At 45.5% G+C, this 19,421-nt stretch overlaps 1 protein-coding gene across 2 annotated transcripts in view; it reads left to right on the top strand.

Annotated features, from left to right (window-relative positions):
- LOC134969161 (actin, alpha cardiac muscle 1) overlaps positions 1-18,819 on the top strand; it is a 29,345-nt gene extending 10,526 nt beyond the window's left edge. The window contains exons 1-7 of one of the 2 annotated variants that reach the window (XM_063944923.1): positions 13,986-14,074; positions 15,303-15,450; positions 17,071-17,395; positions 17,571-17,732; positions 17,972-18,163; positions 18,272-18,453; positions 18,570-18,819. In XM_063944923.1, coding sequence (XP_063800993.1) covers positions 15,322-15,450; positions 17,071-17,395; positions 17,571-17,732; positions 17,972-18,163; positions 18,272-18,453; positions 18,570-18,713 — 1,134 coding nt within the window. In that variant the 5' untranslated portion in view covers positions 13,986-14,074; positions 15,303-15,321 and the 3' untranslated portion in view covers positions 18,714-18,819. Of the gene's footprint in view, positions 1-13,985; positions 14,075-15,302; positions 15,451-17,070; positions 17,396-17,570; positions 17,733-17,971; positions 18,164-18,271; positions 18,454-18,569 lie in introns of those variants that run through there. The other variant, XM_063944924.1, reaches the window with a different exon arrangement.
- The last annotated feature ends 602 nt before the right edge of the window (positions 18,820-19,421 follow it).

Here is a 19,421-nt window from a genome sequence, read left to right as displayed (position 1 = left end):
TCCTTGTGGATTTGGGATTTCGAAGAACGCACAGTTCTTTGCGGTGCTACTGCTTTTGCCAGCTTGAGTCTTTTCATTTTTCTAGCGAGAGGCTGAGTGCCTCCATCCTCATGTGAAGCTGAACCACTAGCCATGAACATAGGCCAGGGCCTCAGCCGTTCCTTGCCACTCCGTGTGGTAAATGGCATATTGGCAAGTTTACGCTTCTCCTCCGACAATTTTATTTTAGGTTTTGGAGTCCTTTTTTTACTGATATTTGGTGTTTTGGATTTGACATGCTCTGTACTATGACATTGGGCATCGGCCTTGGCAGACGACGTTGCTGGCATTTCATCGTCTCGGCCATGACTAGTGGCAGCAGCTTCAGCACGAGGTGGAAGTGGATCTTGATCTTTCCCTAATTTTGGAACCTCAACATTTTTGTTCTCCATATTTTAATAGGCACAACTAAAAGGCACCTCAGGTAAACAATGGAGATGGATGGATACTAGTATACAATTATGGACGGACTGCCGAGTGCCGACACAGAGGTAGCTACAGCCGTGAACTACCGTACTGTGTCTGCTGCTAATATAGACTGGTTGATAAAGAGATGTCGTAGTATGTATGTATGAAGAAGAAAGAAAAAAAAACCACGGTTAGGTGGTATACAATTATGGACGGACTGCCGAGTGCCGACACAGAGGTAGCCACAGCCGTGAACTACCGTACTGTACTGTGTCTGCTGCTAATATAGACTGGTTGATAAAGAGATGTCGTAGTATGTATGTATGAAGAAGAAAGAAAAAAAAACCACGGGTAGGTGGTATACAATTATGGACGGACTGCCGAGTGCCGACACAGAGGTAGCCACAGCCGTGAACTACCGTACTGTACTGTGTCTGCTGCTAATATAGACTGGTTGATAAAGAGATGTCGTAGTATGTATGTATGAAGAAGAAAGAAAAAAAAACCACGGTTAGGTGGTATACAATTATGGACGGACTGCCGAGTGCTGACACAGAGGTAGCCACAGCCGTGAACTACCGTACTGTACTGTGTCTGCTGCTAATATAGACTGGTTGATAAAGAGATGTCGTAGTATGTATGTATAAAGAAGAAAGAAAAAAAAACCACGGTTAGGTGGTATACAATTATGGACGGACTGCCGAGTGCCGACACAGAGGTAGCCACAGCCGTGAACTACCGTACTGTACTGTGTCTGCTGCTAATATAGACTGGTTGATAAAGAGATGTCGTAGTATGTATGTATAAAGAAGAAAGAAAAAAAAACCACGGTTAGGTGGTATACAATTATGGACGGACTGCCGAGTGCCGACACAGAGGTAGCCACAGCCGTGAACTACCGTACTGTACTGTGTCTGCTGCTAATATAGACTGGTTGATAAAGAGATGTAGTAGTATGTATGTATAAAGAAGAAAGAAAAAAAAACCACGGGTAGGTGGTATACAATTATGGATGGACTGCCGAGTGCCGACACAGAGGTAGCTACAGCCGTGAACTACCGTACTGTGTCTGCTGCGACTGGATGATAAATAATGATGTAAAAAATATATATATATCACTACTGCAGCCGGACAGGTATATATATTATATAATGACGGACCTGCTGGACACTGTCTGTCAGCAGAATGAGTTTTTTATAGAATAAAAAAAAAAACACCACACAAGTGAAGTCACACGACGAGTGTTTAACTTTTTCAGGCAATCACAATATAGTATACTACTAACTATACTGGTGGTCAGTGTGGTCAGGTCACTGGTCAGTCACACTGGCAGTGGCACTCCTGCAGCAAAAGTGTGCACTGTTTAATTTTAATATAATATGTACTCCTGGCTCCTGCTATAACCTATAACTGGCACTGCAGTGCTCCCCAGTCTCCCCCACAATTATAAGCTGTGTGAGCTGAGCACAGTCAGATATATAATATATACATAGATGATGCAGCACACTGGGCTGAGCAGTGCACACAGATATGGTATGTGACTGTCTTGTACTCCTGGCTCCTGCTATAACCTATAACTGGCACTGCAGTGCTCCCCAGTCTCCCCCACAATTATAAGCTGTGTGAGCTGAGCACAGTCAGATATATAATATATACATAGATGATGCAGGCATGCAGCACACTGGGCTGAGCAGTGCACACAGATATGGTATGTGACTGAGTCACTGTGTGTACCGTTTTTTTCAGGCAGAGAACGGATATATTAAATAAAACAACTGCACTGCTGGTGGTCACTGTGGTCAGTCACTAAACTCTGCACTCTCTTCTACAGTATCAGCCTCAGGTCAATCTCTCTCTCTCTCTCCTAATCTAAATGGAGAGGACGCCAGCCACGTCCTCTCCCTATCAATCTCAATGCACGTGTGAAAATGGCGGCGACGCGCGGCTCCTTATATAGAATCCGAGTCTCGCGAGAATCCGACAGCGTCATGATGACGTTCGGGCGCGCTCGGGTTAACCGAGCAAGGCGGGAAGATCCGAGTCGCTCGGACCCGTGAAAAAAAACATGAAGTTCGTGCGGGTTCGGATTCAGAGAAACCGAACCCGCTCATCTCTAGTGCCAACTGACCGTTTTCTGGGAATGGTAGGGAAAACGCAGGCGTGACCAGGCGTTTGCAGGGCGAGTATCTGACGTCAATTCCGGACCTCCGTCACTGGAATCATCGCACAGGATAAGTAACTACAGGGCTGGTCTTGTTTTGCACAAAATGTTTTTGTACCACTCGGCTGCTCATGCAATCACACACTTGCAAAGCTAAAATACACTCCCCCGTGGGCAGCGACAATGCATTTGCACGGCTGCTAAAAGTAGCTAGAGAGCAATCAACTCAGAATGAGGGCCATGGGGGTAATTCAGAGTTAATCGCAGCAGCAAATTTGTTAGCAGTTGGGCAAAACCATGTGCACTGCAGGTGGGGTAGATATAACGTGCAGAGAGTTACAGTTGGGTGGGTTATTTTGTTTCTGTGCAGGGTAAATACTGGCTACTTTATTTCTCTAACGTCCTAGAGGATGCTGGGGACTCCGTAAGGACCATGGGGAATAGACGGGCTCCTCAGGAGATAGGGCACTTTAAGAAAGCTTTGGATTCTGGGTGTGCACTGGCTCCTCCCTCTATGTCCTTCCTCCAGACCTCAGTTTTACACTGTGCCCAGAGGATGAAGGGTGCACTGCAGGGAGCTCTCTTGAGTTCTTTGCTACAGAAAGCATTTTTGTTTGGATTTTTACTTTTTTCACAGGGAGCACTGCTGGCAACAGGCTCCCTGCATCGAGGGACTGAGGAGAGAGGGGTAGACCTACTTAACTGATAGGATCCGCTTCCTCGGCTACTGGACACCATTAGCTTCAGAGGGGGTGAACACAGGTTCGCCCTGGGCGTCCACCCCCGGAGCCAAGCCGCCGTTCTCCTCACAGAGCCAGAAGAACAGAAGCAAGAAGACGTCTCAGGCGGCAGAAGCCTTCAGCTTCACAGAGGTAACGCACAGCACTGCAGCTCTGCGTCATTGCTCCACATCACCTCACACACTCCGGTCACTGTATGGGTGCAGGGCGCAGGGGGGGGGGGGGGCGCCCTGGGCAGCAATAATAACACCTCTTAGATGGCAAATAGGTATATACATGTACAGCTGGGCACTGTACATGTATATAATTGAGCCCCCGCCATTTTACACGATTTTGAGCGGGACAGAAGTCCGCCGCCGAGGGGGCAGGGCTTCTCCCTCAGCACTCACCAGCGCCATTTCTCTCTCCACAGAGCGCTGAGAGGAAGCTCCCCGGACTCTCCCCTGCTTACACACGGTGAAGGGACATAGGCGTGCGCAGCTAATTTTATTAGGGGGTGCACCACCCAGGGACATGCTAGCACTATTTTACATTCTCTCAGTAAAGTCACATGGCTTAATCTAATTTCTCCCTAGTTATTAATTATACAAGTAGATATAATACACAGCAGAGAAATAAAATGAAACATAATTGTGCGACCACCGGCCAGTACTGACTGTCCGCTACAGCATAACCCCGAGTCCTAGCTGCCGCTGCACCCTACCGCTGCTTACACTTACTCAACCTATCCCTGACCCAGTGGCGGAACCAGACAGTGGCGGGCCTGGCTGCATATACATTCCACCCCCCTTCCCCACCATCACCAACCCCTGCACCTACACCCTGATTTTGAGTGGGCCATCCTAAAAAGTACGGGAGATTTACGGGGCCAAATGTTTGAGTTTTAACATAACACAAGTAACGTTTAAAATGTACACGTGTGCCATAAGAGCCACATCTGCCTCTTTCTATGCCATCAGACCCCTCCTCCTCTGTAGGATACCAGCATTTGTCACATATGTCCCCATGCTCACCAGCTACTGACATTAGTGCCCCTTATTCACATTACGCCACACAATATGAGCCAAAATTCACGTGATGCCACACAGTATGAGCCGAAATTCACATTACACCACACGGTATGAGACGAAATTCATATTACGCCACACAGTAGCCACACAGTAGGAGCCGAAATTCATATTACGTCACACAGTATGAGCCAAAAATCATATTACGTCACATAGTATGAGGCGAAAATCATATTACGCCACACAGTAAGAGCCAAAAATCATATTACGCCACACAGTATGAGCCGAAATTAATATTACGCCACATAGTATGAGGCGAAAATCATATTACGCCATACAGTAAGAGACAAAATTCATATTACGCCATACAGTAAGAGACAAAATTCATATTACGCCACACAGTAAGAGCCGAAATTCATATTACGCCAGACAGTATGAGCCGAAATTCATATTACGCCACACAGTATGAGCCGAAAATCATATTACGCCACACAGTATGAGCCGAAATTCATATTACACCACACAGTATGAGGCGAAAATCATCTAACGCCCTACAGTAAGAGCCGAAAATCATATTACGCCACACAGTATGAGCCGAAAATCATATTACGCCACACAGTAAGAGCCGAAAATCATATTACGCCACACATTAAGAGGCGAAAATCATATTACGCCACACAGTATGAGCCGAAATTCATATTACGCCACACAGTATGAGGCGAAATTCATATTACGCCACACAGTATGAGGCGAAATTCATATTACGCCACACAGTATGAGGCGAAATTCATATTACGCCACACAGTAAGAGCCAAAATTCATATTACGCCACACAGTAAGAGCCAAAATTCATATTACGCCACACAGTAAGAGCCAAAATTCATATTACGCCACACAGCACGTGCCTTGGGTAACCTCTGGCAAATTCACCACTGGTAGCATAAGTATGGCTGCAAGAAAAATATGATACTTCTAATACTTATGTCACATTCATATTATATTATTTATTATCTTTGCATATTTTTTTTCAGAGGATCTCTAATACTTGTATGTATGATGATTGGGAGGATATTGATAAATTAGGCTATATTACTGTGGCTATTGGTACTCAAGATATCAGAAACAGTGACTTACTGTCTGTCTCAGTGACAGAGTCTCTGCTGAACTGCCCCAGCAGAATGTGTCCTCCAGCGGCGGCTCCGAGTCCCCATGAGAGGAACGCTGGCTGTGGCTTGGCTTCACACTAGGATTGTGACTGAGCGCGTGCAGGAGGAGAGCGCGACGTCTGGGAGGAGAGCATGGGCGGATGCACGCTGTCATATACTCACAGATGACTTCAGTCCGCCCCTGGGAGGCCGCCGGCACGTAAAGTACACTGTCAGCATTTATTAGCGGGCGCCGGGCGCAGCGGTAGGGGGAGGCACAGCAATGGGCTGCATGCTTGGCTATCACTGTGCTATAGCAGGCAGCGTGCGAGGTGCCGGACATTAGGGGGTGCCTGTGCGCACCAGGCACCCCCCGTGCGCACGCCTATGTGAAGGGAGTTTAAAAAGAGAGGGGGGGGGGCACATAATTGGCAGATAAAGTATAATACAGCGCTGCTGGGGAAAAGCATTCTGTGTTGGTCTCCAGGTTGTTGCGCTGGGGTGTGTGCTGGCATACTCTCTCTCTGTCTCTCCAAAGGGCCTTTCAGGGGATACTGTCTTCAGAAAAAGTTTCCCTGGGTGTGTGCAGTGTGTCGGTACGAGTGTGTCGACATGTTTGATGAGGAAGACTCTAATGTGGAGGGGGAGTGCTTGAATGTCAGGTTGCCGTCGGCAACGCCGACACCGGACTGGGTGGATAAGCTGAATGTCTTGAATGCAAATGTAAATCTCCTGCATAAAAGATTAGACAAGGCTGAAGCTAGGGATCAGTCAGGTAGCCAGTACGTGCCTGTCCCTGTGGTGCCAGGACCTTCAGGGTCTCAAAAGCACCCCATATCCCAGGTCGCTGACACAGATACTGACTCTAATGTAGACTATGAGGATGCAAAATTACAGCTGAAGGTGGCAAAAGGTATTAGGTACATGATTATTGCCATAAAAGAGGTTTTGCATATCACGGAGGAACCCCCTGTCCCTGACATGAGGGTTCACATGTATAAAGGGAAAAAGCCTGAGGTCATGTTTCCGTCCTCATTTGAGCTAAGCGAATTATGCGAAAAGGCTTGGGAATCTCCGGATAGGAGACTCCATGTTCCCAAAAGGATTCTCATGGCGTATCCTTTTCCACAGAAGGATTGGATACGATGGGAATCTGCGCCTAAAGTAGACAAGGCGCTGACACGCTTATCCAAGAAGGTGGCACTGCCTTCTCCGGATACTGCTTCCCTCAAGGATCCTGCTGATCGCAAGCAGGAAATTACCATGAAGCACATTTACACACATTCAGGAACTATAGTTAGGCCGGCCATGGCGTCGGCCTGGGTTTGTAGTGCTGTCGTGGCATGGGCAGACTCCTTATCTACGGAGATGGACACCTTAGATAGGGATACCATTCTAATGACCATGGAGCATATCAGAGATGCTGCCTTGTATATGAGGGATGCTCAGAGAGACATTTGTTTACTAAGCTCTAGAATAAACGCTATGTCTATTTCTGCTAGGCAGCTCTTGTGGACCCGACAGTGGACGGGAGACGCCGACTCAAAGCGGCATATGGAGTCATTGCCTTACAAGGGGGAGGAGTTGTTTGGAAAAGGCCTCTCGGACCTAGTCTCTACTGCTACGGCCGGTAAATCAAATTTTTTACCTTATGTTCCCCCGCAGCATTCTAAGAAGGTACCACATTATCAAATGCAGTCCTTTCGTTCCAATAAAAACAAGAAGGTACGAGGATCGTCCTTCGTTGCCAGAGGTAAAGGCAAGGGAAAAAAGCTGCACTCAGCTAGATCCCAGGAGCAGAAGTCCTCCCCTACTTCCGCAAAGTCCACAGCATGACGCTGGGGCTTTCCGGGGGGGGGGGTCAGATCAAGTGGGGGGCACGTCTTCGTCTTTTCAGCCACATCTGGGTTCAATCACAGGTGGATCCCTGGGCAATAGAGATTGTTTCCCAGGGATACAGACTGGAATTCGAAGACATGCCCCCTCGCCGGTTTTTCAAATCGGCTCTGCCGGCTTCCCCGTCAGAGAGGGAGCTAGTGTTAGCGGCAATTCACAAATTGTACATTCAACAGGTGATAATCAAGGTTCCTCATCTCCAGCAAGGAGGGGGTTATTATTCATCCCTGTTTGTGGTACCGAAACCGGACGGTTCGGTCAGACCCATTCTAAATCTAAAATCCCTGATCCTGTACTTGAAGAGGTTCAAGTTCAAAATGGAATCGCTCAGAATGGCCATTGCCAGCCTGGAGGGAGGGGATTGGATGGTGTCCCTGGACATAAAGGATGCGTACCTTCATGTTTCCCCCCTCACCAGGCGTTTCTGAGATTTGCAGTACAGGATTGTCACTACCAATTTCAGACGTTGCCGTTTGGTCTTTCCACGGCCCCGAGAATTTTCACCAAGGTAATGGCGGAAATGATGGTGCTCCTGCGCAAGCAGGAAGTCACAATTATCCCGTACTTGGACGATCTCCTTATAAAGGCGAGATCTCGGGAGAAGTTGCTGGACAGCGTGTCTCTGTCCGTGAAGACGTTGCAGATGCACGGCTGGATTCTCAATTTACCGAAATCCCAGCTAGTACCTGCAACGCGTCTGACCTTTTTGGGCCTGATTCTAGACACAGACCAAAAAAGAGTTTTTCTTCCGGTGGAGAAGGCTCAGGAGCTTATAGCCCTGGTCAGGAACCTTTTAAAGCCAAAAAAGGTTTCGGTGCATCATTGCACAAAGGTTCTGGGGAAGATGGTGGCTTCATACGAGGCCATCCCCTTCGGCAGGTTCCATGCGAGGACTTTCCAATGGGACCTATTGGACAAATGGTCCGGGTTCCATCTACATATGCAGAAACGGATCACCCTGTCTCCCAGGGCCAGGGTATCTCTCCTGTGGTGGCTGCACAGTGCTCACCTCCTAGAGGGTCGCAGGTTCGGCATTCAGGACTGGATCCTGGTGACCACGGACGCGAGCCTCCGAGGTTGGGGGGTTGTCGCACTGGGAAGAAATTTCCAAGGTCTCTGGTCAAGCCTAGAGACTTGTCTCCACATCAATGTCCTGGAGTTAAGGGCCATTTACAACGCCCTACGCCAGGCTGAGGAGTGGCTTCAGAACAAATCGGTTCTGATTCAGTCGGGCAATATCACGGCAAGGGCTCATGTAAACCACCAAGGCGGCAAAAGGAGCAGAGTGGCCATGGCAAAGGCGACCAGGATTCTGCGCTGGGCGGAAGGCCATGTAAGCGCACTATCAGCAGTGTTCATCCCGGGGGTGGACAACTGGGAGGCGGACTTCCTCAGCAGGCACGACGTGCATCCGGGAGAGTGGGGACTTCATCAAGAAGTCTTCACACAGATCGTGGATCGGTGGGGACTGCCTCAAATAGACATGATGGCGTCCCGTCTCAACAAAAAGCTAAAGAGGTATTGCGCCAGGTCAAGAGACCCTCAGGCGGTAGCGGTAGACGCTCTGGTCACACCATGGGTGTTCAGATTGGTCTATGTGTTTCCTCCTCTGCCTCTCATACCCAAGGTGTTGAGATTAATAAGACTAAGAAGGGTCAGAACAATTCTCATTGTTCCAGATTGGCCAAGGAGGACTTGGTATCCGGATCTGCAAGAGTTGCTCACAGAAGATCCGTGGCCTCTTCCTCTAAGGCAGGACCTGCTGCAGCAGGGGCCCTGTCTGTTCCAAGACTTACCGCGGCTGCGTTTGACAGCATGGCGGTTGAACGCCGGAACCTAGCTGAAAAAGGGATTGCGGAGGAGGTCATTCCTACCCTGATCAAGGCTAGGAAGGATGTGACATCTAAACATTATCACCGTATATGGCGGAAATATGTTTCTTGGTGTGAGGCCAGGGCTGCTCCTACGGAGGAGTTCCATTTGGGCCGTCTGCTTCACTTCCTTCAAACGGGAGTGAATTTGGGCCTAAAATTAGGGTCCATAAAGGTCCAAATTTCGGCCTTATCCATTTTCTTTCAAAAAGAATTGGCTGCTCTTCCTGAAGTACAGACTTTTGTGAAGGGAGTGCTGCATATTCAGCCTCCCTTTGTACCTCCGGTGGCGCCTTGGGATCTTAACGTGGTATTAAGTTTCCTCAAGTCACCTTGGTTTGAACCACTCAAAACAGTGGAGTTGAAATACCTCACTTGGAAAGTGGTCATGTTGTTGGCCTTAGCTTCTGCAAGGCGTGTTTCGGAATTAGCGGCTTTATCATATAAAAGCCCATACCTGATTTTTCACGTGGATAGGGCAGAGTTGAGGACTCGTCCTCAATTTCTGCCCAAGGTGGTCTCATCTTTTCATATGAACCAACCTATTGTCGTGCCTGTGGCTACACGGGACTTGGAGGACTCCGAGTCCCTGGATGTGGTCAGGGCTTTGAAGATTTACGTGACCAGAACAGCTAGGATCAGGAAGACTGAAGCTCTGTTTTGTTCTGTATGCGGCCAACAAGGTTGGCGCTCCTGCTTCAAAGCAGACAATTGCTCGCTGGATTTGTAACACGATTCAGCAGGCACATTCTACGGCAGAATTGCCATTGCCTAAATCGGTTAAGGCCCATTCCACTAGGAAGGTGGGCTCTTCTTGGGCGGCTGCCCGAGGGGTCTCGGCACTACAACTGTGCCGAGCGGCTACTTGGTCGGGGTCAAACACCTTTGCAAAGTTCTATAAGTTTGATACCCTGGCTGAGGAGGACCTCCTGTTTGCTCAATCGGTGCTGCAGAGTCATCCGCACTCTCCCGCCCGTTTGGGAGCTTTGGTATAATCCCCATGGTCCTTACGGAGTCCCCAGCATCCTCTAGGATGTTAGAGAAAATAGGATTTTACTTACCGGTAAATCTATTTCTCGTAGTCCGTAGAGGATGCTGGGCGCCCGTCCCAAGTCCGGACTTCTTCTGCAAGACTTGTATATAGTTATTGCTTACATAAGGGTTATGTTATAGTTGGTCGGTCTTGAACCGAGGCTATGTTACTTGTTCATACTGTTAACTGGGTAGTTAATCACAAGTTATACGGTGTGATTGGTGTGGCTGGTATGAATCTCGCCCTTAGGTTACATAAATCCTTTCCTCGTACTGTTCATATCCTCTGGGCACAGTTTCTCTAACTGAGGTCTGGAGGAGGGACATAGAGGGAGGAGCCAGTGCACACCCAGAATCCAAAGCTTTCTTAAAGTGCCCAATCTCCTGCAGAGCCCGTCTATTCCCCATGGTCCTTACGGAGTCCCCAGCATCCTCTACGGATTACGAGAAATAGATTTACCGGTAAGTAAAATCCTATTTTTTACACTGCAATTTAGATTTCAGTTTGAACACACCCCACCCAAATCTAACTTTCTCTGCGCATGTTACATCTGCACCCCCCCTGCAGTGCACATGGTTTTGCCCAACTGCTAACAAATTTGCTGCTGCGATTAACTCTGAATTAGGCCCCATGGGGGAGTGTATTTTAGCATAGCAGGGCTGCATTCGCTTGTGCAGCCCTGCTCTGCTAAAAAGTTTCCTGCAAAACAAGACCAGGGTCAGACTTCCTTACCCTGTGCGAGGGATCCAGCGACGAAGGTCACGGGATTGACATCAGACATCCGCCCTCCAAACGCCTGGACATGCCTGCATTCGGATCTCCACGCCCATAAAATGGTGAGTATCCGCTCCGGAACGCCTCCCTGCTGTCTTCTTGCGATCACGCTAGTCACGCATGTGCAGTTCCAACCCGTCCGCACCGCAGCGAAGAACCGCTGTGTGCGAACGGGTCGGAATGACCCCCTAGGTTAGCATAGATCGCTCAGTGCACATCGCTATACACACAGCAATGTGTGCTGAGCTATCTGTGCTAACCAGTGTTCTTTATGCACATAGGGTGTAATTCAGAGTTGATCGCAGCAGCAGATTTGTTAGCATTTGGACAAAACCATGTGCACTGCAGGTGTGGCAGATATAACATTTGCAGAGAGAGTTAAATGTGGATGGGTTATTTTGTTTCTGTGCAGGGTAAATACTGGCTGCTTTATTTTTACACTGTAATTTAGATTTCAGTTTAAACACGCCCCACCCAAATCTAACTCTCTCTGCACATATATCTGCCCCTCCCGCAGTGCACATGGTTTTGCCCAACTGCTAACAAGTTTTCTGCTGCGATCAACTCACAAATAGGCCTTTAGGGCCTAATTCAGACCTGATCACTCGCTATTTTTTTCAGCGCTGCAATCAGATAGTTGCCGCTTATGGGGGTCATTCAGAGTTGATCGCAGCTGTGTAAAACTTAGCACAGCTCCGATCATCTTCCCTGACATGCGGGGGGACGCCCTGCACAGGGCTAGCCATCCCCGCATGTCAGTGCCGGCCCCCCCGCAGATGTGCAAAGGCATCGCACAGCGAGGCCCTGCTACAGCCTTCGGCCGTCTGGCATGCGCAGTAGAGACCAGTTTGCTCGGCTGCGATAAACAGCAGCGAGCGAACGGGGAGTGTATTTTTGCTTTGCAAGTGTGCGATCGCATGTGCAGCCGAGCACAAAAAGGTTTTGTGCAGTTTCTGAGTTGCCCAGAACTTACTCAGCCGCTGCGATCACTTCAGCCTGTCCGGGCCCGGAATTGACGTCAGACACCTGCCCTGCAAACGCTTGGACACGCCTGCGTTTTTTTCCAAACACTCCCAGAAAACAGTCAGTTGACACGCACAAACGCCCTCTTCCTGTCAATCTCCTTACGATCGGCTGTGCAAATGGATTCTTCGTACAATCCATCACACAGCAATGATCCGCTTTGCACCCGTACGACGCGCCTGCACACTGCGGTGCATACGCATGCGCAGTTCTGAGCTGATCGCAGCACAGCAAAAAAAGTTAGTGACCCCCATAGATCTAATGACCCCCATAGATCTAACTAGATCTCGCCTGCATGTTCTATAGATCTGAGCGGGGGCGATGGCAACGCAGTGTACACACAGAGCGATCCGTGCTTAATTTCTAAGCGATCTAGACAGATCGCTTAGAAAATAGGGGATGCAGTCAATTTACCTCCAATCAAAATCCCGACAGCAATTGACCGACGGTCAAAATCCCGACATGGACAAAATACCGATATTTAAAATACCGACAAGGTCAAAATACCGACATGTACAATACCAACAAGGTCAAAATACCGACATGTAAAATGCTGACATGAATTTCTCTGTCGGCATTTTACGTCGGTATTTTCACCTTGTTGGGATTTTGACAGTCGGTCAATTGCTGTCGGGATTTCGACCGTCGGGATTTTGATTGGAGGTATTTCATACCGATCCCGAAAATAGGTAGAAATCGCCCCGTCTGTATGCCCCATTAGAACTGTTTGCAATGAAAATTGGATCCAAGTCCTGGGAGAAATAGTTCACCTTATACGTGATTACCGGCTTGGTGGTCAGTAATAGGGACCCTTCCAATGGGCTTGTTTAGGACAGATGGCACAGTCTAATTTAAAGCTCTGGTCCTCCTATACACTTTCGGATCTTTCACTGTGGTGAGTCGCTCCTCTGGGCCACAATAGGTGTAAAGTCCAAAGTCCAGTGTTTTTAAATGCGAAGCTCCTCCACTAACATGTTTCGCTGCATGCGTGCAGCTTTATCAAGGTCAAGGCCTTTTTCCGGCACCACACACATGCTTAGCAGCCTCCAGCATGTGAGTAGATAGATGCAGATCTTACTGCGGGAAGAAAGATCTGCATCCATCACTGAATAACCCCATACATCTGAATCATGACCATAATAAAAAGACCATTAGCATAATGTAACCAGTATTACAGCACATACGGGCCATATTCAAATTTCCATTATTTATACACTGCTGTACTTATATGATCAGAATTCACACCACTATTTCAACTTGTGAGGCAGCTGAACCTGGGGTGTGATTGTGACCGTTGCAAGAATAATGTGACATTATTAGAAAGCTTAGACCATTGCTATCAATTATTATTGATCGAGTGTCTTTTACATTTTGTATATTTCTAATCAATTTTTATGTATTTTGCAAGTATGATTTAATAGTGATTTGCAGTATTATTTCTATGTATGGGGTAAAAATGGTTATGGTATGTTAAATGGTCTTTATATGTTAGTTATTTGTACTTTATTACCGTGATCATCTATCTAAATGTTTAACACAACCATTAATAAATACATGTCATTGCAAATATACAATCTGGGATTGCACTCTATCTAATGCTGCGATCTTTCTTGTTTATTTATCTGCTAATCCAGTCTCTGGATCTGTGAATGTATCAGCCTTAAGGTCTTTCTATCTATACAGACACAGCACTTTCTAAGTAAAGCATCTCCAGTTCTATATCCAGGAATAGCCATGTGTAAGTGTGAGCGGTATACAGGCTGAGGGGGAGGGAGACCCCTCTATATATGGTCAGTACTCAGACCCCCAGCTCGGACCCTCACAAGGCCGGGCAGTCCTGGCTTCTCTCCAAATATGGAATTGAGCTAGTGTGGGGTTTCCTTGATCACCACTACGGGGGCCACCAATATAAATACATGGCTGTGGAGAGCACTTGTCAGCTCACAGCTACACCTAAGCACTCACTGCTGAAGCCCGGTAAGTCCTGAACCATGCCACATAACCCTTACCTTTCCTGCTCTGCACAGAATACCTTTTAACCTTTCCCTTAACAAACATGCAAAGGGCACCCATTAACCCTTGATGTTCCCTTCTGAAAGCCCTATAGACATAGCCTAGCTCTTCCCCATGATTTGAGTCATTATCACTTTACCCTTTCCTCATAAACGCCTGCAGAACATTATTTCATTGATCCTTCCTGGTTCTCCAGAGAACATTAGAAACAATATTTAGAACATTAGAAATAACACATTTTTCCAATAAAACATTTGAAAATGGTTTTAATTACTCCCTTTTTATTTATATTAGGACCGAAATCTCCCCCATTGAAAAGCATCACTCCTTTAATATTTTATTTAGAGTACAACCAAAATGTCCCCCATTTCATCAATTAACCACTAGACTCGCACCGTGCCCCTGGCACTTCTAGAGTATGTTCCTTGGCAGACCTTCTTGGCATAAATAACCTCTGCTTAGGAAGTCCCACATGAAATAACTTAATCATTACCTTACGGCCCATTCATATTCTCAGTAGAACCTCCCTGATAAGTCCTAAGGGACAGCTCCAATATCTCCATTAGCGTAGCGCTAGAGTTTATCTTCCAGACTTGTAAACACTAATGACTTTCTTCTTCCTCATTCTGGCACAATATTAATTCCCCTTAAGTCTTACTGTATCTGCCATGCCTGCCTACTGCAGGACTGAAACTATAATCATTCCAGTCCTCCAGTAGGTCACTAAACACCCACTTAAAAAAAACTATATTTAAAATCTCCCTGACAACTTAGAAAACAGTTATTTAACAATTTGTTCACTGGTTATATCTCTTTTCCTGAGGTAAAAGTTGTAATTAAAATCCCATTATGGTTATCTAAACCCACTCCTCATATTAGCACACTAACCCCCCTCCCTTTTTGCAGTCCTGTGGAATGTTATTTAACTCCCCTCTTAGAAAGTCCTTGCCATGCATTATTGAGTCCCTCACTTGCCAAAGCCCTAACTTGACAAGTTCTCCCGAGACAGCTGAGAAAAAAAAAAAAAAAACAGAGAAAAGCAGCTGGGCTGATAAAAGAAAACAAAAACAGATAAAAAAAAACAGGTGGTTGGACAGCAGGATAAGACAGGTGTGAGGACAAATAAAGTTTAGTGGACGATTTGTAACATGTAATCACATCATTGTATTCTGTTTTTCATTTACCCTCACAGCCTCTATCCAGACAGCACCATGTGTGACGACGAAGAGACCACTGCCTTGGTGTGCGACAACGGCTCAGGACTGGTGAAAGCTGGCTTTGCAGGAGATGACGCTCCCCGTGCTGTCTTCCCCTCCATCGTAGGGCGTCCTCGTCACCAGGTAAGGCCCCATCAGCTCTATTCAGTTAAAAATGTCACATACTGTATCAGCCATACGCAAAGCAGTGCTGAAAATGTGAAGGTTCTCTCTGCAGTTTAGTACGTGTGGTCTATGTCCCACTGGGAGACTTCCTCTTAATAGATGGTCAATGAAAATTGAAGTGTGGCTCTTTCCTCTAGGACATCACATTTTGTTGTAGAACATTTTCTGCCTTTTTAAATTTTATTCTAGACACTAAAGGATAGATTTACTAAGCAGTGAATTTTCAAAACCCTCAATTTCTGCAGATTTTGCCTGACAGATTTAAAAGAGCATTAGTATTTATGCAAAACAATCTTGACATTGCATTTACTTTTATTGTACTCTTAAACATGGTAGGAAAATAGGCAAAGAGCGTGGGTTTGGAAAATCCATTGCTTAATAAATATCCCCCTAAATGGTAAAGGCTATGATTTCCTGTAGACACATGCTTAGTATTCCTCTTTGTGGTTTATTTTTGGCCGTCACCCACTTACTAATGTAACTGTATACCTCAGTACCCCACAGAGGGGAGCAGTGGGTTTCATGCATGCATACAAAGACACAAGCAACTGTCTGCACCAGGTGCTGGAGAAGTGAGCAAGGCCTAAAACTACATAGTAGAAACATTTACACACATTATAGCAGGATTTTTCCATATCAAACAATTGTGTCTACTGTTTAAGAACCTATTCAATGTATTATACAGTTTATGCATGGAATTTCAAGGTTAGTTTCAGATTTGTTTGGAACTAGTGTCATTAATTTGCAGTTGATAACCGAAAGTGCCCAAAACACACAAGTTTTTTTCACCCACGTGCAGATACAGGTTGAGTCTCCCTTATCCAAAAAGCTTGGGACCAGAAGTATATTGGATATTTCCATATTTTGGAATAATTGCATACCATAATGAGACATCATGGCAATGGGAGCTAAGACTAAGCACAGAATACATTTATGATTCATATACACCTTATACACACAGCCTGAAAGTAATTTTAGCCAATATTTTTAATAACTTTGTGCATTAAACAAAGTGTGTGTGTACATTCACACAATTCATTTATGTTTCATATACACCTTAACAGCCTGAAGGTCATTTAATACAATATTTTTAATAACTTTGTGTATTAAACAAAGTTTGTGTACACTGAGCCATTAGAAAACAAAGGTTTCACTTTCTCACTCTCACTCAAAAAATTCTGTATTTAGCAATATTTGAATATGGGATACTCACCCTGTATTACATGTGAAGTTCTGCTATGATTACATTTACTCTTCATTCTCAATTAGTTTACATTACAATGCATAAGGTTTGGAGATGAAGATGTTATCAGAATGAAAATTTATTCATCTAGCATTTTAATTTATTCATTTACCTACAATAGCGCAGGTCTTCTTTTCCCTCCCACAACCTCTCATCCTTTAATACCACAGTGGTTAAATATTTTCTGCTTTACATTTCTATCTCATGAAAACATCTGACTCCTATTCTGGTCATTTAGCTCTAGTTCTCACAGGTATCTGTTCTATAATTCATTGCCTCCTCTTCCATGTCTTTCCGTAGCTTTCATCTCACCAACATCTTTGTTTTTCCTCTAGGGTGTCATGGTTGGTATGGGTCAGAAAGATTCCTACGTTGGGGATGAAGCCCAGAGCAAAAGAGGTATCCTGACTCTTAAATACCCAATTGAACATGGTATCATCACCAACTGGGATGACATGGAAAAGATCTGGCACCACACCTTCTACAATGAGCTGCGTGTAGCCCCAGAGGAACACCCCACCCTCCTCACAGAAGCTCCATTGAACCCCAAAGCTAACCGTGAAAAGATGACCCAGATTATGTTTGAGACCTTCAACGTACCTGCAATGTATGTTGCCATCCAGGCTGTGCTGTCCCTGTATGCCTCTGGTCGTACCACCGGTGAGTTTACCAACATATACTTCAAACCAAGATATATCATATCCTAATCTATAGATTTAGCTATAGGAGGTACTTATTACCAGATAATATGATCAGACTATAATGCTACATTATCACTATAAAACACTGTCTATAACTGTCTGCAGGTAATAACTATATAATCATCTCACTCTAGGTATTGTTCTGGACTCTGGAGATGGTGTCACACATAACGTGCCCATCTATGAAGGTTATGCCCTGCCCCATGCTATCCAGCGTCTGGACCTGGCTGGCCGTGACCTCACTGACTACCTCATGAAGATCCTGACTGAGAGAGGCTACTCTTTTGTTACAACTGGTGAGGACTGCTGACCATTTCATTTACAAATAACAATAGTAACACATATGAGGCTACTCCTTGCTCATTTATAAAATATATACATTTTTACCAATGGTTATTAGCTTTCATAATAAAGTGCACAAACATTTACTTTATCGTGGAGACCAAAGAGGGCACTTGATAAGTGAATCTACGCAAGATGTTTGCAGCTGTGATGTTTGACTTTTTGTAATGATTCTGAATCTATCTTCATGCAGCTGAGCGTGAGATTGTGCGTGACATCAAGGAAAAGCTGGCATACGTAGCTTTGGACTTTGAGAATGAGATGGCAACAGCTGCTTCCTCATCCTCTCTGGAGAAGAGCTATGAACTTCCAGACGGACAGGTTATCACCATTGGAAATGAAAGGTTCCGTTGCCCAGAAACACTCTTCCAGCCATCCTTCATTGGTAAGAGCATTATTATATCACCTGCTTTGGGACAACCTAAATAATCTTGGTTTTTATACCAGTGTTATGAAGACTCAACTCACACTGTTCTCCCTTATTCCATTCTAGGTATGGAATCTGCAGGTATCCATGAGACCACCTACAACTCCATCATGAAGTGCGATATTGACATCCGTAAGGACCTGTATGCCAACAATGTGCTGTCTGGTGGTACCACCATGTACCCTGGTATTGCTGACCGTATGCAGAAGGAAATTACAGCTTTGGCACCCAGCACCATGAAGATCAAGGTGAAATTTGCAAAATTGTACATGTATCTATCAGGAGAATATAGCATGTTATTAGGAATTAGAGGACAGGCTACCATCAAAATGATGTACAACTTATGGCTAATTCTCTTCTACAGATTATTGCTCCACCTGAACGTAAATACTCTGTCTGGATCGGAGGTTCCATCCTGGCTTCTCTCTCTACCTTCCAACAGATGTGGATCAGCAAGCAGGAGTATGATGAGGCTGGTCCCTCTATTGTGCACAGGAAGTGCTTCTAATTTTATTATCCACTTCCTTTCCCTCCTCTATCCCTCATGTGGTACACTGGTAACTGCAGAAATAATAAATTATTCCTACAAATAATAAAGTCACCTTTTGAATAAATTTTTGTGTTTGTTTGCTTACAGTCAGAATAGTTGAAGCTTCTTTTACTGTGCATGTAAGATTTTATGGTGTAAAATGAACAATTCCAGTCTGTAGATACAAATTCTTAAACCATTGTTTCAATGAACAGAAGTCAAGCGAGTGGCTACTGACCCCTATTAGCAAATCAAGGGTAATGGTATGCTGTATTTCCAAGTAAACAGTACTGCTACATGGGATTTACAGGGGGTGGAATCTTGGATGCAGATTTACTAAAGCTTAAAAAGAAAAGTGGTGTTTCCCATAGTAACCAGAAACTATCATGTTCTAGGATGTAATAGCGATAGGATAGCTAGAAATGTATTGGTTGTTATAGGCAATTTAACAAAAAGGGAGGTAATCTGCGCACTGGGGTGGTTTTACTGTATGGGATGTGCTGCTAGTCAAAAGGGTGTCCTTGCCCTTTGGTTCAATATGGATATCTGGTTTTCACCTGACTGCGCTCATCCCCTACAGTTTGAGTACTCGTGAAATGATGCAAATGGATACTTATATAAAGGTGTGTTTTACTTTCACATGTATCAAATATGACACTCAATATAATGAAACAGTGCAGATAAATA

This window comes from Pseudophryne corroboree, chromosome 11 (assembly GCF_028390025.1).
Source record: "Pseudophryne corroboree isolate aPseCor3 chromosome 11, aPseCor3.hap2, whole genome shotgun sequence".
NCBI classification, from domain to species: domain Eukaryota; kingdom Metazoa; phylum Chordata; class Amphibia; order Anura; family Myobatrachidae; genus Pseudophryne; species Pseudophryne corroboree.
Note: the sequence above shows the minus strand (reverse complement) of the source record. Positions and strands in the feature narration are given on the sequence as shown.